Raw genomic sequence first — 20,031 nt, forward strand, 5'->3', positions numbered from 1 at the left:
CGCCGGGACTCTGTTTAAACTTGTAGAGCCGACTGTCGGCTTTACAACAGAAGCGATCCTGGCGACTTACCTGTCGCCAGATCGCTTCTGCGTCCCACACGCAATCTGTAAACTGGGCATGTTGGGTATCGTTTTACTCGTTGTAACCTCATCTTTTATATTTCATTTAAAAAATGGGTAATTTGTTGTGTTTTGGGGCATTTAATTAAATTTGTCACTAAATTTTGGGGTTTAATAAGGAGTTGCGCTAATATTGCGCAACATAAAAATTTTCAACTACCACCATTTTATTCTATAGGGTCTTGGCATTCAGAAAATATATAATGTTGGGGGGTTTTACGTCATTTTCAGGCCTAAAATGTGGAATATAACATGGGTGCAAAAATTGAAAAAAGGGCCTCAGTCATGAAGGGGTTAAATAATGTTTTGCTAACAGAATGTCATGTTGTCTTACAGTATGAATTCTTCAGAACCTTGCTTTTTTTTTTTAAAGGAATCTAAACGGTCACCAGTCCTTGGCATAGTTCTGTTGGTGGAGTTTGCGCGAGGACCAATTGGTAACATTGTAGTGCTCTGGGTCTTCTGCAACCCTTCTTGGAAAATCAGCACCTTGTACCTCTTTATTGTATCCATTGCAGATATCATGCTTATTGCCTGCCTCCCTTTTAGAGCGGATTATTTTCTCTATGGTAAAAACTGAAATTTTGGAGACCTACCCTGCAGGTTTATGTTTTTCATATTATCCCTCAGCAGAACAGGAATCATTTTCTTCTTTTTAGAGTGACCGCTGTGGTGGTAAAACAGATATTTCATGATTGTCCATCCTCGCTTCTGTTGGCAGTCCCTCCTGTTACTTAATACGAAGTAAATAAAAGAGAAATAGTCGGTGATATGATAAAAGCCCACAGTGAATGTGACAACCAGGAATGTCACATTCACTGTCGGCTTTTATCATATCACCGACTATTTATCTTTAACCCCTTCATGACTGAGCTTGTTTTTAGTTTCTGTTCGTAAATGACTGACACACTTTTGACATTTTTGCTGTGTGATTCTTCCACGTCAGTAATATACTTTCTTACAAAGTGCACCCACACATATTATATATTGTTTTTTAGAGGACAGATAGGTCTACATATTTATATCACATATGTGCGTCTAACGCCTCACTTAGGACAAATAAAATATAAAAAAAGAGGAAAAAACCGTTTAAAAAAAACACTTTTTTCCCAGTTTTGATTTGTAGTATTTTTTTTACAAAACCAGCACAGCTAAAAAAATGCAATAAATACATTCATTTATTTGTCCCTTATTTTATTTTATTTTTTACACATTTTTTTATTTTTTTTACACTTTTCACAATTTTTTTTTTTTTTTACACTTTTCACTTTTTTTTTAAACTTAAAAATGTTATTTTATTTATTTAATTATATCAAGCAGATTTTGTGAATTAATCTCACTGTTACTGCATGATAAATTAATACATTTTTGGTTATTATCAGGCTGCTTCAAACTTCAGAACAGCCGATAATAAGTTAGTGACACTGATCCTGCAGCAGTTCAGGATTCAGCTGTTACTAAATGTTTTCTGATTGTTGCAACAACGATCAGCAAACAAACATTCTTCTTCCAGGAATAGATACATTGTAGGAATAGACACATTTTGTATCTATTCAGAAAAAAAAAAAAAAAAGCCAGTATAGCTTGAGAGAGATATCTCTCGATCTATACGAGCTGTCAGAATGCCGGCAAAAGCCGGCATCTGTGTCCGCTTTGCTTTGACTCTCAGACACCCGATATTAAGGTATCGGGTGTCTGAAAAAGGTTAACCCTTTCATTAATGAATGCCTCTGTAGTAAGGGCATCCATTAATGAATGTTAAAAGCTGATTCTCAGCGATTAACAGCCCTCTAAAGCAGCAAATAACTCGTCACGTACAGTGTACGTGACAAGTCATTTGGTCCCTTTGTGGCTGGACGTACAGTGTACGTCTACCGTCACGAAGGGGTTAATTTACTTCGTATTAAGTAACAGGAGAGACTGCCAACAGAACCTTCTGTGAAAGCTTTAACTTGACCTGGGATAAAAGCTTTATAATCAGCTGGCATTATATGTTTTTTTCATCCAACTCATCATTCCCTTCAATATTATATTGCTCTGCACAGTCTGCATGGTAAGACAGCTGTCACGCTGCAGGGATAACCATGGGACTATAAAAAGAACCATTAAATGCATGACATTTGTTGCTTTTGTTTTCATCTTTTGTTTCTACATTACAGTTTCTACTATCATTGTTGTCATATCCAAACATTTAGCAATGTGCAGGTTATTTGACACATCAAGCCTTGTGTTTGCAGCATCTCTCTCATTAACTTATTTTAACAGTTAAACCCATTGGCCATTTACATTTCAAGTCTTCGCTTTCAAAAAGCATTAAACAGCACTTGTAATTGCACAGAAAAAAAGGCTCTATGAAAACAGATAATGCCACGAAAACAAGTCACAAGCAAGTATTGAATAACACTTCTGTGTTTCTCATGTTGCTAAGATGGCATCTTCAGGGCCAATAGAAACATGAGTAATTTGTTGTCTTTATATTAGATATTATCTCTTCTATTACAAAAAAAAATTGACAATACCCACAAACTAACATTCATAACAGAGTTAGACACCCTTGTAGTTCTAGCAACAAGAGCAGCAGTTTTAGGAGAGTTTATTAAGTTTTGCTGTGCAACCAGGAAGGAGGAGAATAGTGGTGGGGGGGTGCAGTATGTATGTATGCAAGCTACATTTTGAAGGCCAGCAAGATTTGTGTTTGCAAGACTTTTATCCTCAGTTTTGTATAAAGTAACCAGAAACGGTAAAATGGAGGATTGCAACTACCTGCTAGATATAAATGGATGAGATACTTTTGAAAACCATTCTTTATTTAAACAGATTTTAGATAGCAACAACAAATAAAAGACTTATTTCAAATATACTTTATTTTATACACAGGAATAATAAAATAAATTGTGCTACTTGTTAGACAAGCAATTCTAGTAAATGAGGTACAAAGTGATTACAAACAAGGCAAGAAAAGCTACAGAAAAGCTTACCACACCATCTATCCATGGGGAATGCAAATAAAAGTACAAGCAGGTGTACTAAAACCTAGGAATAACAAACTTCATATTAAGTTATGTTTTCATTTTTTTTTCCTGCAGACTGAAAGCTATAGAAACAATCTCCTGGCTCAATTGTTATCCTTATTGAAATCACATGATTTTAAGAAGCTTGGTCGCTTAGAAAGCTCTGTGAAAAGAAAAAAAAAAAAGTTATTGTAAATTTACCACTTCAATCCATAGCATATCGGCCAATAACAAATGCAATTAGAACTACTTCATTAGAAAGTAAGCATAGGTATTAACTGTGCAGCAAACACATTAACTGTCATAAAATACCTTCACAATGTCCAGGGATGTCGCATCTCTTGAGTAAGATTTTCCACGGCGACTTAGACATTCTATTACAAGTTCAGCAGCATCATCTAAACTACAAAAATAAATAAAAACAAATGAAAAATACTTAAAAGCCTTAAACAACAATATACTTTTCATGCTCCATGTAGACTTTTCAGGAAAGCTCCAAACACTCTTGACTATACGTCATTACAGGAGAACTATGAGGTGAGTGCTTTTCACTCACCTCATAGTTCACGGTCTCCCTCTCCGCTGTCAGAATGCGTTAGTGTTGTATATTACATCACTTCCGCATTCTAGTGTCACTCTCCAGCTTCAGATGCTGGAGAGAAGCTGATGAAGCAGATCTCTGCTTCATCAGCTTCTTCAGGGGGGTCCTAGGTGACATTAGGGGTCTTGGAGGCCCCCTGATGTCTCCATAAAGAGGACCTGTCACCTCTTTTGCTATCACATAAGGATACAAAAATGTAGTTTCCCCCCCAATTTTTTTAAAGTTACACAAAAAAAGAATAAAAAAAATTTTTTTTTTTTTAAAGTCCCCACACCTACAGACACACATGTAAACATGCGTCAGGTGCGCATACCTGCGAAAACGACGATTGCACCCATTACGCCGCACATGTTACATATCGCCGCGAACGTCGCAGTGAGAGCAATAGTTCTAGGGCCATCAATCACTGATACCACTAAACTGATGAGCGGTAAAAGCTTTTAAAGCGTCGCCTATGGCCAATTTTGGGTATGCTAGTTTTTTGCGATTTTGCGAGTGCGCGCAATTTTTATGCTTGACATGTTTGGTGTCTATTTACCCGACGTGACCCCATCTTTTATATTTTACCAAAAAAGTGGGTAATATTAGTTGTTTTATAGCATAATGTAAAAAAAAACTTTTTTCTCAAAATTTTCAGTAATTTCTCCTGAATATAGTAAAAAATAAAACCCGTAGTGGTGATTAAATACCACCAAAATAAAGCTCTATCTGTCCCCAAAAAATTGTATAAAATTCATTTCAGTACAGCGTTGCGTGACGGAATAAATGTCAAAGTACCGCAGCGCTGAATACTGAAAAATGGCCTGGCCAGGTAGGGGATCTAAACACCTGGTCTTCAAGCAGTTAAGAAAGGACAAAGCAGGATCAACAGAAGGAGAAGCCACTTCTTATTAAAAGGACTCCTCAAACTTTTATTGGCTTGCCAAACGCCTGGAAGGTGTAACCAGTTTATCAGTTTCCAATCTATGTACAGGATGTCTGAGAATAGCAAGGCATGTGAAAAGTTTTACTAGTCTCAGGGATCTTTGATAGGTAGCAGCACCAGTAGAAGCTACAGGCTTCTCCTCCATTTTTAAGTTGGCATGCACTGCATCAACAAGAAACGAAATGGCCTGCCTGCAAATCCTCAGGGACAGCATAACCCGTCAAGGATTTTTGAGACTATTTGTCAGATAGAACCTCCACAGCCGAAGGCTCAGAACCCTCTAAGGATGCAGGTAGGTCAGATGATTCTGTAGGAGAAGGCATAGGAGGTACACTTACAGCCTCTGTGGTCAGAGTTAGCAATCAAAATTGTAATCTGGCCCATGAAATCTGTGGTTAATCCTCCTGGGTTAAAACCAAGAAGGGGCCACAACTGAGAGAGCCAAGCAAGACTGAGAAATGCAGGGAACAACTTCCCAGACTATTGATGTTAGGCCATTGAGAGGGAACACTGCAGGCAGCTCCAGAACTCAGAGCATTGTGAGCCAGAGGGACCTGATACAGGAGGACTGCTCCCCATGTGTTTGGGATACAGCACTGCAACAAACACATCTCAGTTTAAATACAAGGTAAAACCTTGGGTATTCATGAACCAGCTGCTGAAAACAGGAGTGATTCTAATGGTTGGGGGTGTCCAGGTCACTGTAGGTGGCAGCAAGGACTACCTGAAGTGAAACCACATGTCTTATGTTAAGGAGTAGTGGTGGAGAGGTTCCGCTTTTCTAGCCTGGGAACTGATGCACTTTAAGGTAACCTCTAATCATCCATTTTCCATCATGTGCTCTGAATTGCCAGAATTTGTAACAGTTAGGAAAAGATCCTCACTAATCTGAAAAGATCCTCACTAATCTGAATAAGTAAATATGAATACATCTTCCAGAAACCATGACAAAAAAGCCCCTCCCTATAAAAATTTTAAATAGGGTAACTCTCACGATACAAGTATGCCTTCCATGTGATGGTAGACCTTGTAGGAAGAAGACTTCCTGACTTAATAATGTGTGAATAAACAATTTGGAGATACTCCTGTCTCTCAAAACCTGGGCTTCAATAGCTATGCTGTTAAAGCCAGCTACTGGGAAGCATGGTGAACCAGTCCATGAGGCAGGATATTCTGATGATCCAAAAGTGTTCACGGAGCATCTGCAGGGAGTCTGATTAGGTCAGAACACCAAATCCACCTGGGTCAATGCGGAGCTATGAGGATTGCCCTCTATCTCAATCCTTTGGAGCAGATGAGGGATTTCATGAGACGAAAAGGCATAGATCAGGCGGTACTGGTCCCATAGAGTGAAAACAACTTTCACCAACACTGACATTTTGGGGCTTCACAGGACCCCTTTCTCAAGCCAATAGACAGGTCTGATGTCTGGTCTTGGTCTGACGTCTGTCACCTTGAGGAAGAGTTCCTGCGAGGCCCAGAAATTTCAGAGGGTGTTTGTGTTATGCTTTCTGTCATGACCTCAATAAATTCTTGAAAGTTTTGCATGCTGTCAGCAGTGCTGACTTTTTTGTTTTTAAAGCTAAAATACGGTACCACCGAGAGTGGTGCACTCCCATACAGAGGCATTCAGGGTCAGGTGCAGGATGAATTTGTCTGCTGTTGATGAACTTTTATGTTAGGGGGTCCAGATTCAGGGCCCCCCACTTGTGTACTGGTCCTGAAAAGGTGTAGGGCCTATTCCTCCAAATCTAGGAATTGCCGGCAAAGGAGGTGTGCCCGAAAGTTGTCCACAACTTGAATGTAAACTGTAGACAAGGCTGGAACATTAAGTTCTGACAGAACAGAACCCTTTTTACTTCTATTGCAGTGGAAAGTTGCAGTGCGGTTCCTCCAACATAGGTGATGTACAGTATGTTACCGTTGTGGTGTTGTCCAACTGGATCCTGATCAGATGACCAACCCTCCAGTGAGGATGCCCAGCATTATAGGGACAACCAAATAGCTCAGAGCTTCAGAATATTGATTGAGAGACAGGATTCTTCCGGTGTCCAAGTCCTCTGCACCCTTAAGTTGTCTAGAACTGGCATCCACTGTAAGGATGTTCTAATATACAGTATCTGAAAGAAGGGTTTCTGCAACTGGAGTCCTAAGCCACCAGGCCAGAGACATCATGGTCCTTGGTGTCAGGCGAATTGGTTTGTTCAGTGACTGAACTAATTTGTCCCAGGATGACAGTTCCTTGAGTTGTAATGTTCTGCGGTGGAACTGGGCAAATGGGACTGCCTCAAATAAGGCTAACATCAGCCCATGGACTCTCATGCAAGCGAAGAGTTGGCTAACTCTTGGAAAAAGAATTCAGAATCTAGGAGTGCAGTTAGAAGTTTCTCTTGGGGAAAATAAACTCTAGCTTGAACTGTGTCTAGTAAAAGATCTATACAGTCCAAGCAATGGGTTGGCTCCAATGCAGACTTCTGAAGGTCCAGGATCAAAGCAAACCTTTCCATGATTTTAAATTGTCCTTGCCACATTGTTGACCAGAACCTATGGAGAGTGTTCCAACAGGAGGTTGCCAGATATCCCACAATGGGGATACCCTGGGAGCGTAGCCAGGCTAGTACAGGGTCCTGAATCTTGGTGAACATTTAACCCCTTCATGACTGAGGCCCTTTTTTCATTTTTTGCACCCATGTATAGGGACAGAGGAAAAGGTGAATAGCAGGGCCACAGCAAAGTGAATGAAGCGCTGATGCACTGGAGAAATGGGGGCATGCAAGTATATGTCCTTGATGTCCACAGAGGCTACAAAGTCTCCCTGATGGCGGGGGGGTTTGACAGATGTGGTGGAAAAAGGCAGATGAAACAGGCAGGTTAGAAGACACGCAGATGCCACAGGCAGGTTAGAAAACACGAATCAGGGAGGGGGTAGTGAGCGGAACTCTAGCTTGCAGGCCCTGGAAACGACATCCTGTACCCAGGCATGTGCCTGTCAAGGTGTCCAAAAAGGCTCACAGACATCCCTCCAATTTAGAAAGCAGGAGCATCTCCTTGTGCCAAAGGATTTGTTAGTGGGATTGATGGATTTGGAGGCCAAGGTTTACGGTTGAACTGGGTACTTGGTTTGGGTCTGGCTTTAGAGGTTGAGGTCTGGGAGTAACGAAAGGAACTCTTCTTGGCTTCACAGAGGGGGGTGAGTTTTTCCTGACTGAGGTCTAGACTTCTACTGGGGCAGTACTCTTGTCCCCAGTGACATTCTTGATGAGGCTGTCCAAGGCACATCCACAGAGATGTCCCACCAAAGGCCAGTGGAAGGTCAGAAAATGATTCTGCAGGGAAAAGCATAGAAGATTGCTTATGGCTTCTACAGTCAGTCAGAAATCAAGGTTGCTATTTGACCCTTAAAATCATGCAGAACTGCAGTGAAATCCTGGGGAGGTGGCCACAACTAATGGAGCTAAGGAGACTGTGCGGTCAAACAGATGGCAACATTCCAGGCTCACAGTGTCAGTCTCTTGGGTGGGTGCACTGCAGGCAGTACCAACGCGGTTATTGGAGTGCAAGCTTGAAAAATCCGTTACCGTGAGACTACTCCCCGTGTATCTGGGATTAGAGAGGGATAATGAAGCCTAAAAGGTACAAAGCAAGGCTTTGTATTACTTGCGATAAGGAGCAGTGACGGGAAAGCGTTACCTAACGCTGAATGGCAGATTGCGGCGTGTGCCACATTCTACCTAAGGAAATCCATCAGCACTTACTATCAGTGCTAATCCTTTCTGTGGTTAACAAATGGAAAAAATAGGGTAATAGTGCCCAATTATGTTTTTTCGCAAGGTAGCTCCGGATGCTCGGTCTAAATCACTTACTTACAAAGTGGATCTTTAGAGACTGGGTCACTTCAGAGGCTGTGCCACAGCTCTGGACCCAGACAGTGCTCAGCCAGTAACACAGTACACTTAAGTTTTGGAAGATGCCACAGTACAGAGCCCAGTGCCTCAAAGTCACATTGCAGGCTTGACCCACAATTGCCCAATCCAGCAGGGTCCAGGTATGGCCTTCAAAGCTATTGAGGATATACCAGTCCGGATAGTTGGGCATATAGGATAGGTCAAGCAGCTTGCAGGAGAATCTTGATTGGGGGGGAGGCCTGAATGATGGAAAAAAAAAAGTAAGCTTTTCTCAGAGAAGAGACATCCATCCTCCTAAGGCAAAAATTGGAAAAGCACGCTGGGAGTGATAACAGGCCAGTGTCCAAATCCTCCTGTAGGCAGCAGTACAATTGTTTCTAAATTCTGTGTCTCAATGAGTGAGAAAGTAATGTATTTTACTATAGGAGAGATCTTTTCATGCTTGCAGTTTCTTACATTACAGTAATTTAGCAATTTACCAGTTCTTTTTCAGCAGATAATCTGCCAGTTCTTTTAATCTATTAGAATCGATTGCCTCAGTCTTGAGCACGTTGAAACATTTTGTTTTCACAAACTTTTCAAGCTGTCCCTTCTTAATCACACTGTCCAAAATCAAATCCTTTATCTGCAACACAAGAAACCAAAAATTAATATTTTATCTGCAACACAAGAAACCATCAAAACATTTGTGGTTAAGATTCCATTGAAAACATGTTTACTTAATGTATGAACAGATAATATTCACAGTATAGGATAGAATCAGTAAAAAATAAGTGTGCTTTTAAATATGTTTTGAAGAATACATGAACATTAAGTGTCCCATACTTAAGTTGGCAAAAGGCAGTACAGACTATTTACATTAAATGCTTATTTCTACCGGAGGCACATGGGCAGATTGTGGACTTTAAAATTATACTGGCCCAACATTCCCCATTTAGACTCCTTCTAAAAATGGCACTTGGTGTTGTTTTTTTCTGTGTCTGCATGACTGTGGTAGGGGGATTCATGTATAATCTACTTTTAGTGTAAAGACTGATGTTAAGGTCTAAAGTGTATGTACACCCTGGCAATGAACTTCACTTATTTGCTCCCTTTTGGTTTGTCAAATATACCATTGAAATTGTTTTGTTATATCTTTTCAATAAGTGCAAAAATACTTTTTTTGATCCTGACAGACATCTAGTGACCTGATAACTTCCTGGGCTGACTGTTATCAGTTATATAGTACCCAGTTATCGCTATGAATTACAGAATTTCCCATCCGTTATGGATAAGAGGAGAGAGGGAGGTGTTCTGCAGTCCTAAAACACTGTATTAAGATTAAAGCACTGCTCCTACATACAGTAGATACCGTACAGTAAAGTATGGTCACCCTAGGACAGGAAGTGTGTTAATCACCAAATAAAAAACTAACAAAAAAAAAGGAAACTAGTGCAGCCACCATATCTAAGGCACTGGTAAGTTACAATATAATAGTATTTTTGTTCTTACTGTAATATCTGTGTCTTGGCGTTCATTAGGGGACACAGGAATATTCTGATACACTAGGGTTATACTACTGCCTACAGAAGAATAGCAACACTGACAAAAAAGCAGTTGGTCAGCCAAATATAACCCTTCCCACTCACATCATACTTCAGTGTTATAGAAAATCAGTATTATGAGTAGATCAGAACGCAGGGGTGGGACCAATGTCCCTTAACCCCTTCGTGACTGACTACGTACAGTGTACGTCGCCAGCATCGGGGCTGTTTAAACAGACTCCTGGCGGCTATTGCCACCGGGACTCTGTTTAAACTTGTAAAACCGACTGTCGGGTTTACAACAAAAGCGATTCTGGCGACTTACTTGTCGCCAGATCGCTTCTGTGTCCCGAAGAAGGGGATGGGCTCCTGCAGCCCAGCTATAAGCTATTGAAGTGCGATCTGCACTTCCAATAGCCTTTTTGCTAGTGTAAAGGTGACACTGGGGGTCTTTTGGACCCCCAGCATCACCTTAAAGAGTACCTGTCACCACCATCTGCTATCACATGGGGGGGGCTTGTAAGCCCCCCTATGTGATAGCAGTCAAAGTAAAGTAAAAAAAACAAAAACGTTTTTTTACATTCAAATAAATCTAATAATAATAAAAAAACTTTTTTAAAAGTACCACGTGTCGGGTGCGCCTACGTATGAAAACGACAAACGCGCTACACATGTTGGGTATCGCTGCGCACGCCGGAGTGAGAGCAATAATTCTAGGGGCAGTATTTTGGGCTTATCTCTAAATTGATTACCCGTGGGGCTTTTAAAGCGTCTTCTATGGACTTTTTGGGGTACTGCAGTTATTCGCCGTTTTACGGACACACGCAATTTGTAAACTGGGCATGTTGGGTATCGTTTTACTCGTTGTAACCTCATCTTTTATATTCATTTAAAAAATGGGTATTTTATTGTGTTCTGGGGCATTTAATTAAATTATCCACTAAATTTTGGGGTTTAATAAGGAGTTGCGCTAATATTGCGCTACATAAAAATTTGCAACTACCACCATTTTATTCTATAGGGTCTTGGCATTCAGAAAATATATAATGTTTGTGGGTTTTAACTAATTTTCAGGCCTAAAATGTGGAATATAACATGGGTGCAAAAAATGGAAAAAAGGCCTCAGTCATGAAGGGGTTGATGAACTCCAAGAAACAGATTTATGCTAAGCACAAAAATCCTGGTTGCTTCACTGTTCATTAAAGGGCACACAGTTCAATTATTCTGATACGAATGGGATGTCCAAAAAACAGTCCCACCTAACAATGGCAATTAAACTGCCTGAAGGTGAAAGAGGTGCCTGGAGGACCATATACCTGAAGATGAGGCCTGAACATCTACTCAGTAAAAGTTAGCGAATTTATGAACCAGATGGCACCATTGCAAATCTGGGAAACAGGCGCCTGATGCTTAAAAGCCCAGGAATCAAGTGGTAGGTAAGTGAGCAGGCAGGGAAAAGCATAGCCACAGTTGCTCAATGCCAGGGGGTTGCAAGGGTTAACTTGTTGTCATGCTGGTTCTGTGAAGGTGTGGATGTTTTGCTACCTTCCTGGGATTGCAAATGGAGATGTGCCCAAGGTGTCACAGAATTGTGTGAGATCCTCTGGGTACCGAAGGATGAAAGCATTCCTGTTTGTAGGTAATAGGACTTGCTAGGAAGCACTGCAAAGCGTAGTGCTTGCAGGAGAGTAAGGCGATCCTTTTGCACGTATGAGATTTGGAAAGATTTGGACCTTGGTGCAGTCAAAGTCGAAGGTCAAAAAGGCTTTTGTTCCTCCATCAAACGTCTATGATTTTGTAGCCTTACTTTGACCACAAGGAAGTCTACAACCACAAACCTATTTTCCTACTTTTACCACCAATGTACAGAAATAAATCATCTGCAAAGAGGCTCAGCTTGTGGGTGGTGTCCCCAACTGTTATGCCTTGTATGGAATCATTTGCTCACAGGCCACTGACCAGGTGCTTCATTGCCAAGATGAATATGTACAGGGATAATGGACAATGCTGTTGGATATTGTTATGGCATTAGAGATAATCTTGGTGGTGGGAGAAGAGTATAAGGCCATTATTTTGTTAATGAGGCAGCAGGTAAGCCTATTTTACTAGAGTGGCATGTAAAAATGCCCCAAACCAGGCAATCAAATGCCTTTTCCACATCTAGACATGGGGTCACTTAAATGTGTGGGCATTATCTATAAGGGAGATAATATTTATCCTGTGACTGTGTAAAGAAAGGTCAAGCGTCCAAAATGACCCTGAAAGGTAGTTTAATATGGGTCTTAATACTTGTTACCATATTCATATACTTGCTGCAAGGTACAGTCCCTATAATGTTAGTAAGACTGTTAAAATTAGTTTATGCAGTTCAGCTTGTTTATTTTGAAGTCAAGGAAAGATAGTTGGGTCATTGGTTCGTTTGTGAAGGGCCTCTAAAGCTTGCAAACTGTGGAACAAGCACACGATAATCTTCCAAAGAAATTCAAACTTTATTCCACATGCATCTGTACAAAGCACAACCGCTGACGCGTTTCTGCCTTACACAGCCTTAGTCATAGCTGGTTGTGAACTAACACTGGTTGTGGTGTTTGTTCACAACTTGCTATGACTAAGGTTGTGTAAGGCAAGAAGGCCGTCAGAGGGTTGTACTTTGTACAGATGCATGTGGAATAAAGTTTGAATTTCTTTGGAAGATTATTGTGTGCTGGTTCGACAGTTTTTGAGCCTATTACTGCGAAGAGAGTACTAATCACATTCAAAGTTTGTAAAGAACATGACGGGTTTAAAACTTTATTTACAACCCAGACTCTGTTTTAGGTTTTCACAAGATCAAAAGGAGGGAAATGAAAGAGAAATCCACTATAACGGATTCATATGACGCAGTTACCCCTCCTTTCTTAGACATTTAGGTTGCAACTTCAAGATATAGAGTTAGAGCTATATCATCCCATTTGCTAGTTCTGCATAAAATCATACACGACCCCCTTTTCTTATATTTATAAAAACTGAATGCGCCGCAATAAACATCAGAACAAATACTTCTGACAGAACTCTGTGTTGCTTCACTTCTGTTTTCTGCAATTGCATATTTAAATCAGTGTTTCAACCAGAAATATCCATGACAGTTACATTGTTTTCTGGGAACAACAGAACCAGTTCCTCATGTTATGGACAACAGGAGAGGGATGGGTATCTGCAGTCTTGTTTTTGTTGGCCTGACCCAGAAAGGTCAAACTCAAATGGTCTATAAAATTATGACCCCCCCCCCCTCACAAAAAACAAACTGCTGGTGCAGAAGGGGTTAACTGACAGAGGATACCAGGTCACTGTTAGCTGCAGCACAGAGCAAGAGAGGAGCTTTACCTCACACAGTGCCAGAGAGTGGAAACAGAGTAAGGGGAGTGTTTATGTTTTGAGTGACACAGCTCCTATTGCATAGCACAGTAAACTCTATGTGCAGGCTGTGGAACAGAGTGGGTGTGACGATAATGAGGTCTGGGCACCCCAATATTAATTAGGAAATCCCATCTTTCCCTCATTTTGCTAAAATTCATCATTGCTAGTTCAAATTACATCAGACTGCACTTACACAGATGTGTTTAATTTTGTTTAAGCCATCTAAAAAATCCAAAGCATCATATATCAGGAGAGAGACCAGGCCTCTTTGATGGTCCATAGTCCATATCATGAGCAGTAATTACTGGAGTTAGGGTCCGCAATAAAACTGACTTTCTCATTACGGTTTTATCTAGTCAGAATCCCCAATCCATTCCCACTAGACAGCTTAGCTAATCTAAAGATCTCGGGCCAGATATTGATCTTTTATTGCCGGACATCGTTGTGACGGACTGAACCGTCACTGGGGCTGCTGGAGGAGCCTGAGGGCTAGCCTCCTTCCTACGGACCAGAACTATGGAGACCCCCCCCTCAGACCTCTTGGGGTTACATGGAACAATTCTACTAGGATACATGTGGAGTGGATATACTGCATGTCTTCCCCGACATTACAGACACACATCACTGTGTTCATTATAGGCAGCAGGCTGTCTGGAGTGACCATTGTTTGCAATTATGGGATTAAGCTTCTCTCTAATTAAGGACATTCATCTCAAAGAGTGTCTGGGCTTAAAAGACTTCTAATGCGGCACCTAGCTGTCTGGGGGAGGGGACACACTGAACTCTAATCTGATCCTGTCAGGTATAAACTCTGTGTGCTTCCTTCAATAAAGCAGATCTTAGTTTCCACCTCAACATTGGTGTTGTCTAATGCTTGAGTGGTTAGCGTTCTGTCCTAATATATTGGTTCTGTCCAATAATTGGTTTGGGCTGAGGACACTGGGATTCGGGTTCCAGCGGAGAGGAAGTTGTTTTCTGACGGAGGTACCCAGTCGGGGTACCAGGCGGTCCGTCACAATCGTAACCCCCTAACAGATCTAGTTAACAAGCAAGATGGCCAGGTGCTGATAATGCAATAACTGACCTTTAGCTCAACTTGGGTAATAAGCTTAAGTTCCAATTTAACTCAATAGTCATAACTCTGACTGGAGATGATAAATTAAAATAACCGAATATTTAGTTGCGCCCTTTCAAATGAATTCTGGACATATTAAATATGATTGGTTTAGGAGGGTCTAGAGGCCCAAAACATATATGAACCCTTCTGAGGCAAATATAATTTACTGGCACATCAAGTTCAATATCAAAACAAAGATAATTTGGTTGGACAATAATGTATTGGTTATCAGATGGCAATATGTGAAACTATAGTGATATGTTTATTTATATGAAATTGACAGTTTGGGAGGGGCAGAGTGGCAAAATGTAAAGAAATACTTTGCTGCAACAACTAATCGACATAATTGATTATAATCGATGATTGAAAAAGTTTTCAACTTTTTCAATCATCGATTAATCGGCTTCCAAGTGGTTTGCCCTGTTCACGGCTCCACACGCTGCGGGACACACCTCCATCCCACCTCACGCTCGCCGCTGCCAGAGCGGCCCGCATCCACTCTCCACACGCCACAACTCTTCCCCTCCTCACGCTCACCGCCCGCATTCACGATCGGCACAGGGACACGGGGAGAAGAAGTAAAGAGGAGCAGTTGTGGGCGGATGACAGCCGCCGATAGACAGGCCCGATCTCGGAAACAAGTTGCTGGAAGACTGCCCAGGAAAGCCTGCACTTTCCCACACATGGTGCTCTATAATGTATTGCTGGGATTTGTTGTATTCCTATATAGCTGGTGGTATTCTGCATTGCGCTGTATAGAGGACTACAAATCAAGAAATAATACATTATACAGCGCAATGCGGAATACCACCTGCTATAGAGGAGTACAACAAATCCCAGCAATAGTACATTATACAGTGCAATGCAGAATGCCACCAGCTATAATGTACTATTGCTGGGATTTGTTGTAGTCCCCTATAGCTGGTGGTATTCTAAATTGTGCTGTATAATGTACTATTGCTGGCTTTTGGAGTCCTCTATAGCCGGTGCCATTCTGCATTCATTGCTGTATAATTTTACACTTTTCATTTCACTATATTGCACACCACACTTTTTTTTCTTTTTAACTTCCACTGCTCCAAGCTTGCTCCTGTGATGGACTGCAATCTCAATACGAACTAGTAGTCCCATCACAGGAGCCATTTAAAAAAAATGTATTTTTTTTTATCCGATTAACCGATTAATCGAACTTAATAATCGGCTAACTAATCGATTTTGAAAATAATCGTTAGCTGCAGCTCTACTGTTGACACTAAGGTGTTATCTATGATTTAGAGCTAAAAGTAAATGAACAATTAATGCATAACTGAAATTTCTAGTCCACTGACCTTCTATAATGTACGTGTGTCCTGTATTAGTTTTCTAATGCTGTTGTCTACATTTAGTAATTTAGTAACAGTTTTTCACTACACATTGTGGTTTACTCATATACTGTAATTACTTCAAATTCTGCCTGTATATATTTTTTATTGATTAAGCAATATATAGAAAATTATTTAAAAAAAAATAGGATTTTGGTACTCACCGTAAAATCCTTTTCTCTCCGTTCATTGAAGGACACAACCCATGGTGGAGGAAAAGGCCTCCAAGGATAGCAATGCGCCAGCGGACCCCCCCAAAGGCCCCGCAGACACCAAGGGAGACTGGGAGAGGGGCGCAGAAGTACAGGCTGCGCAAAGGGGGGATGTGGGAGAGGTCCCTGAGGAGAGGCCGCAATCTAACAACCTATATAACCCACCTGTGATGCAATGCCAGCTACTTCTCCAGTGTTCATGCAGTCTGCTGCTTGAAGTAAAACAGCTTCTGCATTGCAAGTACTAAGAAAACCCTGACAAAAAAAAAAAGGGAAAAACCAAAACATAAATGAAAACACACCTGAGAGTGGTTACATTTTAAGTATAACATTTTCAGATTATATTGATTGGATAGGTGTGATATCTGCATTTCATAATTTACTACAGGCCTGGGGAAAGGCCATGGGCTTCCAAGAACGCTTGCTTAGATACACTTTAATTTTCATGGAGTTTATTCTTACCTGAATTTGTTGCTCTCTTTTTTCAACATGTGGAATTAACAAGAGACACCCGAAGGTAAATGCTGGTAAATCAATTTGTGCATACTGCCTAGCAATTCCTAAGAGGTCCAGATCAGCAAGTACAGGACACCTTCACAAACAGAAAGCAGGGATAAAAAAAACTTTATATGAAACAAAAAAATATCTTTGTATTGAACTTCCCCACTGTATATGCTGAATAGTATACAGGTAAATGTGAACATCCAGCATTTTCTAAATACTGATCTTTAAACTCACTTTAAGAGAACTATGAAAGACTGGTAGCATTCGATAAGCTGTGAGGGGCTTGGCGGGCAGGAGGCTACAAAACAAAATATATCAGTCTTGCACTAACAAAGCATAAAACCATTTATAATTTCAAAACATTGTTTAAATTACAAACCACAAGTGAATGGTGCTAGAATAACACTGCGCCATGCTCGGCTGAAATTTGGTACCTGTAAAAAAAAAAAAAAAATTGACAAGCTCCAGTATTTTCCAAAAGTTCCGTCAGAACTAATACGTGTTAACAGGAAGTAACTGTAAGGGCCTAGACTTATCTATACATAATGTAACATGGACTTACTGAAAGCCATTATGTTCTATTTTTCTGTAGAATAAAAGGTACATTTATGTTCATGGTTTTAAGACAAAGAGCATCAGTGATTCTCATAGTCTAAGACTCTTACATCATAGGATCCCAGGTTGTACATTTTGGGGGTCTAGTTGGACCAGACAATAACAAGATAAAGCCTGACAATGGTACCAGACTGTAAGATAAATGAGGATGCCATGCCTCAGGCTTAACAAAGGACAAATAACTATTCCTCATTATATATATATATATTTTTAAAGTTTGAATAGAGTTCACATTGAAAGTTACCCATTACATAGTATTCGTATTTGATAGGATTGGTATACCCAATAATATCAATTGTATTATTAATATTGCATGAGGTATATAAATACATTTGCTTAATAAAGTAATTTTGTTTTCATAATGCAATATTCAATATGCATATCCTATATATTTTAGTTGGTTTTACTAATTGACATACTGGTGTATTGTATTAATATGGCATTTTTAACATTACAAATGTTTATATTGGTTACATTATTATAATATAATGTATGTAATATGCATTAAGGAGTTAAAGTAGCCACATTCTTAGCACACATTACTTCATCCACAGTGGTATGGTATGGTATGTATGTATGTATGTATGTATGTATGTATGTATGTATGTATGTATGTATGTATGTATTTTGTTCTCTCTCCTCTCATACTTTCTATACTCTATTGTCTTAAAAGAGGCATGTTCTATTGTATGTCTAGAATTAGACAAGAAGCTAGCTATCTCTGAAATTAATGTTCTTTACTATTTTGGGGTGATGAGGTAATCCCATGACATGTTACAGAAGTTTTAAAGAAAAGTCTAAAATCATTCCTAGACCAATACTGTCTCCTTCAGGTAATGGCAGGTAAAATTTGGAGTAAAGTGAGATGAGTGGTGACATCATATCATAGTTAAGATAAGATAGCATATTTCCCTCCAAAACATTTTGGGTGATAAAAGCTTAGGGAAATTTGGGAGAGGTGGAAGACTGAAGAGAGAACAAAATGTAACAGGGGGAAAATGAAAAGGTGAATGGAAGAGAACCTGAACATGTAACAAAGAGTTTCTGTCCCTAAATTGAACAAGGCTGAACATCACTGAGACTAAAGAATTTCCAGATTAGTGGTAAAGTATAATTTTGCATCCATATGTAATCAGTGTAACATTGTATATATAAAACAAAAAATGACTGTTTTTTGAAAACCCACATACAATACTGACACAAAACAATCTTTTAACTTTTTGTATTAGGTCAGGTACATACCTCCCAGAGGCAGTGAATTCCAGTGATGGCAATTAACACCTTTCTCAGGTAAGTCACCTAAGCATAGCCAAATAATAAAATATGAATTGCAAAAGATGACAGCTAAGAGAAATTTACAGAATTTAATAATGCTGGTAAATATAGTAGTTCCTTGTTAAAGCTAAACTCCTGGATGAGCTCAAGTTGTCATTATAAAGATCCCTCCCGTTTGCAACAAAACTGCTCAAAAATGATACCAGTAGCTGAATATGCAGCTAAGAAATCCTAACTTTTACACCTTCTGTGACATCATCAATTCTCTGCAAACCTTCTATCTATATCAGAATGCAGGGAGGAGGGATCTTTGAGGCGCCCTAAGTCATATACTTCGTATTTTAGACGTGCCTCCACAACTACATGTCCTGTCAACCTTTGGGACTGTATTTACAGTGACAGCACATGTTACTGATGCCCTATGATGACTGACCAGTGGTAGGCGGGTTTATAGGCAGTGAAAGGAGAGTTGTGTTCTCCTGTGTCATCCTGCCCTCATAGCTACCCACCATTGGTCTGGCAACATACAGCTTCTGACACTGCAAAGTTTAGGTTTGTCTGTGTCTCACAGAAGTCTGTACCCTGTGGTTGTGAGGTGCAAGAAAACAGGATTGGAATACCTGATTTGCATAAACTAGTTATTGGACTGGAGGAATGGTGATTAGTAATCTATGTATCATTTAAATTTTAAGAAAACACAACATTATTATAGAGTTCCTTCCATTCTGTTATTCGGAACCAATGCTTACCATGTTAAATCCAAGTAACTTTTGCAATAATCCACTCCAGAGCTGAGGATCATAAACTTGATATTCCAGACTGAGCTCTGTTACCAATCTTACTGCCTGAATCAGGAGGAGAGAATAATAAGCAAAGGAACAGCAAGGAAAATGCATACAGGTGACATACTCTATAGTCAAGAGTTCAGATTGTCTCTCTCTTCCTGCTAACACAAAAACAGGTATGGAATAAAAGCCCCTAAGGTAACAAAAGGACTAATGCACAAGTACTAATCTTCATAAAGATCCATGCGGAGCCCTTTGGATCCTAGGCTGAACACAGCTCCTCAACTTCACTTTAAGCCAAGATTAAGCCACACACACAAAGCCCTTCCACCTATCTTATAAAGGTCTAATGCAAGTGCCACAGTAGGCAGTAAATGTTTCTAAACGTTAAAGGACAAAGGGTGGACTTTGAGCCCTGACTTTAGCCGATTATCAGAAAGTCAGTCGGCGTAACCTGTCGCCCGGCTTCCTGATGGCCTGGGAAGCTTCCTCTGACCGGAAGTTTCGGTATCGGAGTTAAGTATCGGAGCATTTGGGCGAGTAAGAGTACTCGCCCAAATATTCGGTATCGGTGCACTTTTCCTCACACACACACAAAGATGGAAGAAAGTGCAGAACGAGGCATAAGTCAGTAATGGAAAAAGATCAGATACAAAGAAAGAGACCACATGCAATTGTAGG

The 20,031-nt window shown here is 40.2% G+C and overlaps 1 protein-coding gene across 1 annotated transcript in view; it reads right to left on the reverse strand.

Annotated features, from left to right (window-relative positions):
- Positions 1–3,267: 3,267 nt before the first annotated feature.
- The window catches only part of KNTC1 (kinetochore associated 1), a 136,874-nt gene continuing 120,110 nt past the window's right edge, over positions 3,268–20,031 (reverse strand). Inside the window, 9 exon segments of the mRNA XM_018556904.1 lie at positions 3,268–3,294; positions 3,444–3,534; positions 9,042–9,187; positions 16,337–16,426; positions 16,634–16,763; positions 16,910–16,973; positions 17,055–17,109; positions 18,533–18,589; positions 19,315–19,410. Coding sequence (XP_018412406.1) covers positions 3,268–3,294; positions 3,444–3,534; positions 9,042–9,187; positions 16,337–16,426; positions 16,634–16,763; positions 16,910–16,973; positions 17,055–17,109; positions 18,533–18,589; positions 19,315–19,410 — 756 coding nt within the window.

Source organism: Nanorana parkeri, unplaced genomic scaffold (genome assembly GCF_000935625.1).
Source record: "Nanorana parkeri isolate BGI_ZX_2015 unplaced genomic scaffold, ASM93562v1 scaffold13, whole genome shotgun sequence".
In the NCBI taxonomy this organism is placed as follows: Eukaryota; Metazoa; Chordata; class Amphibia; order Anura; family Dicroglossidae; genus Nanorana; species Nanorana parkeri.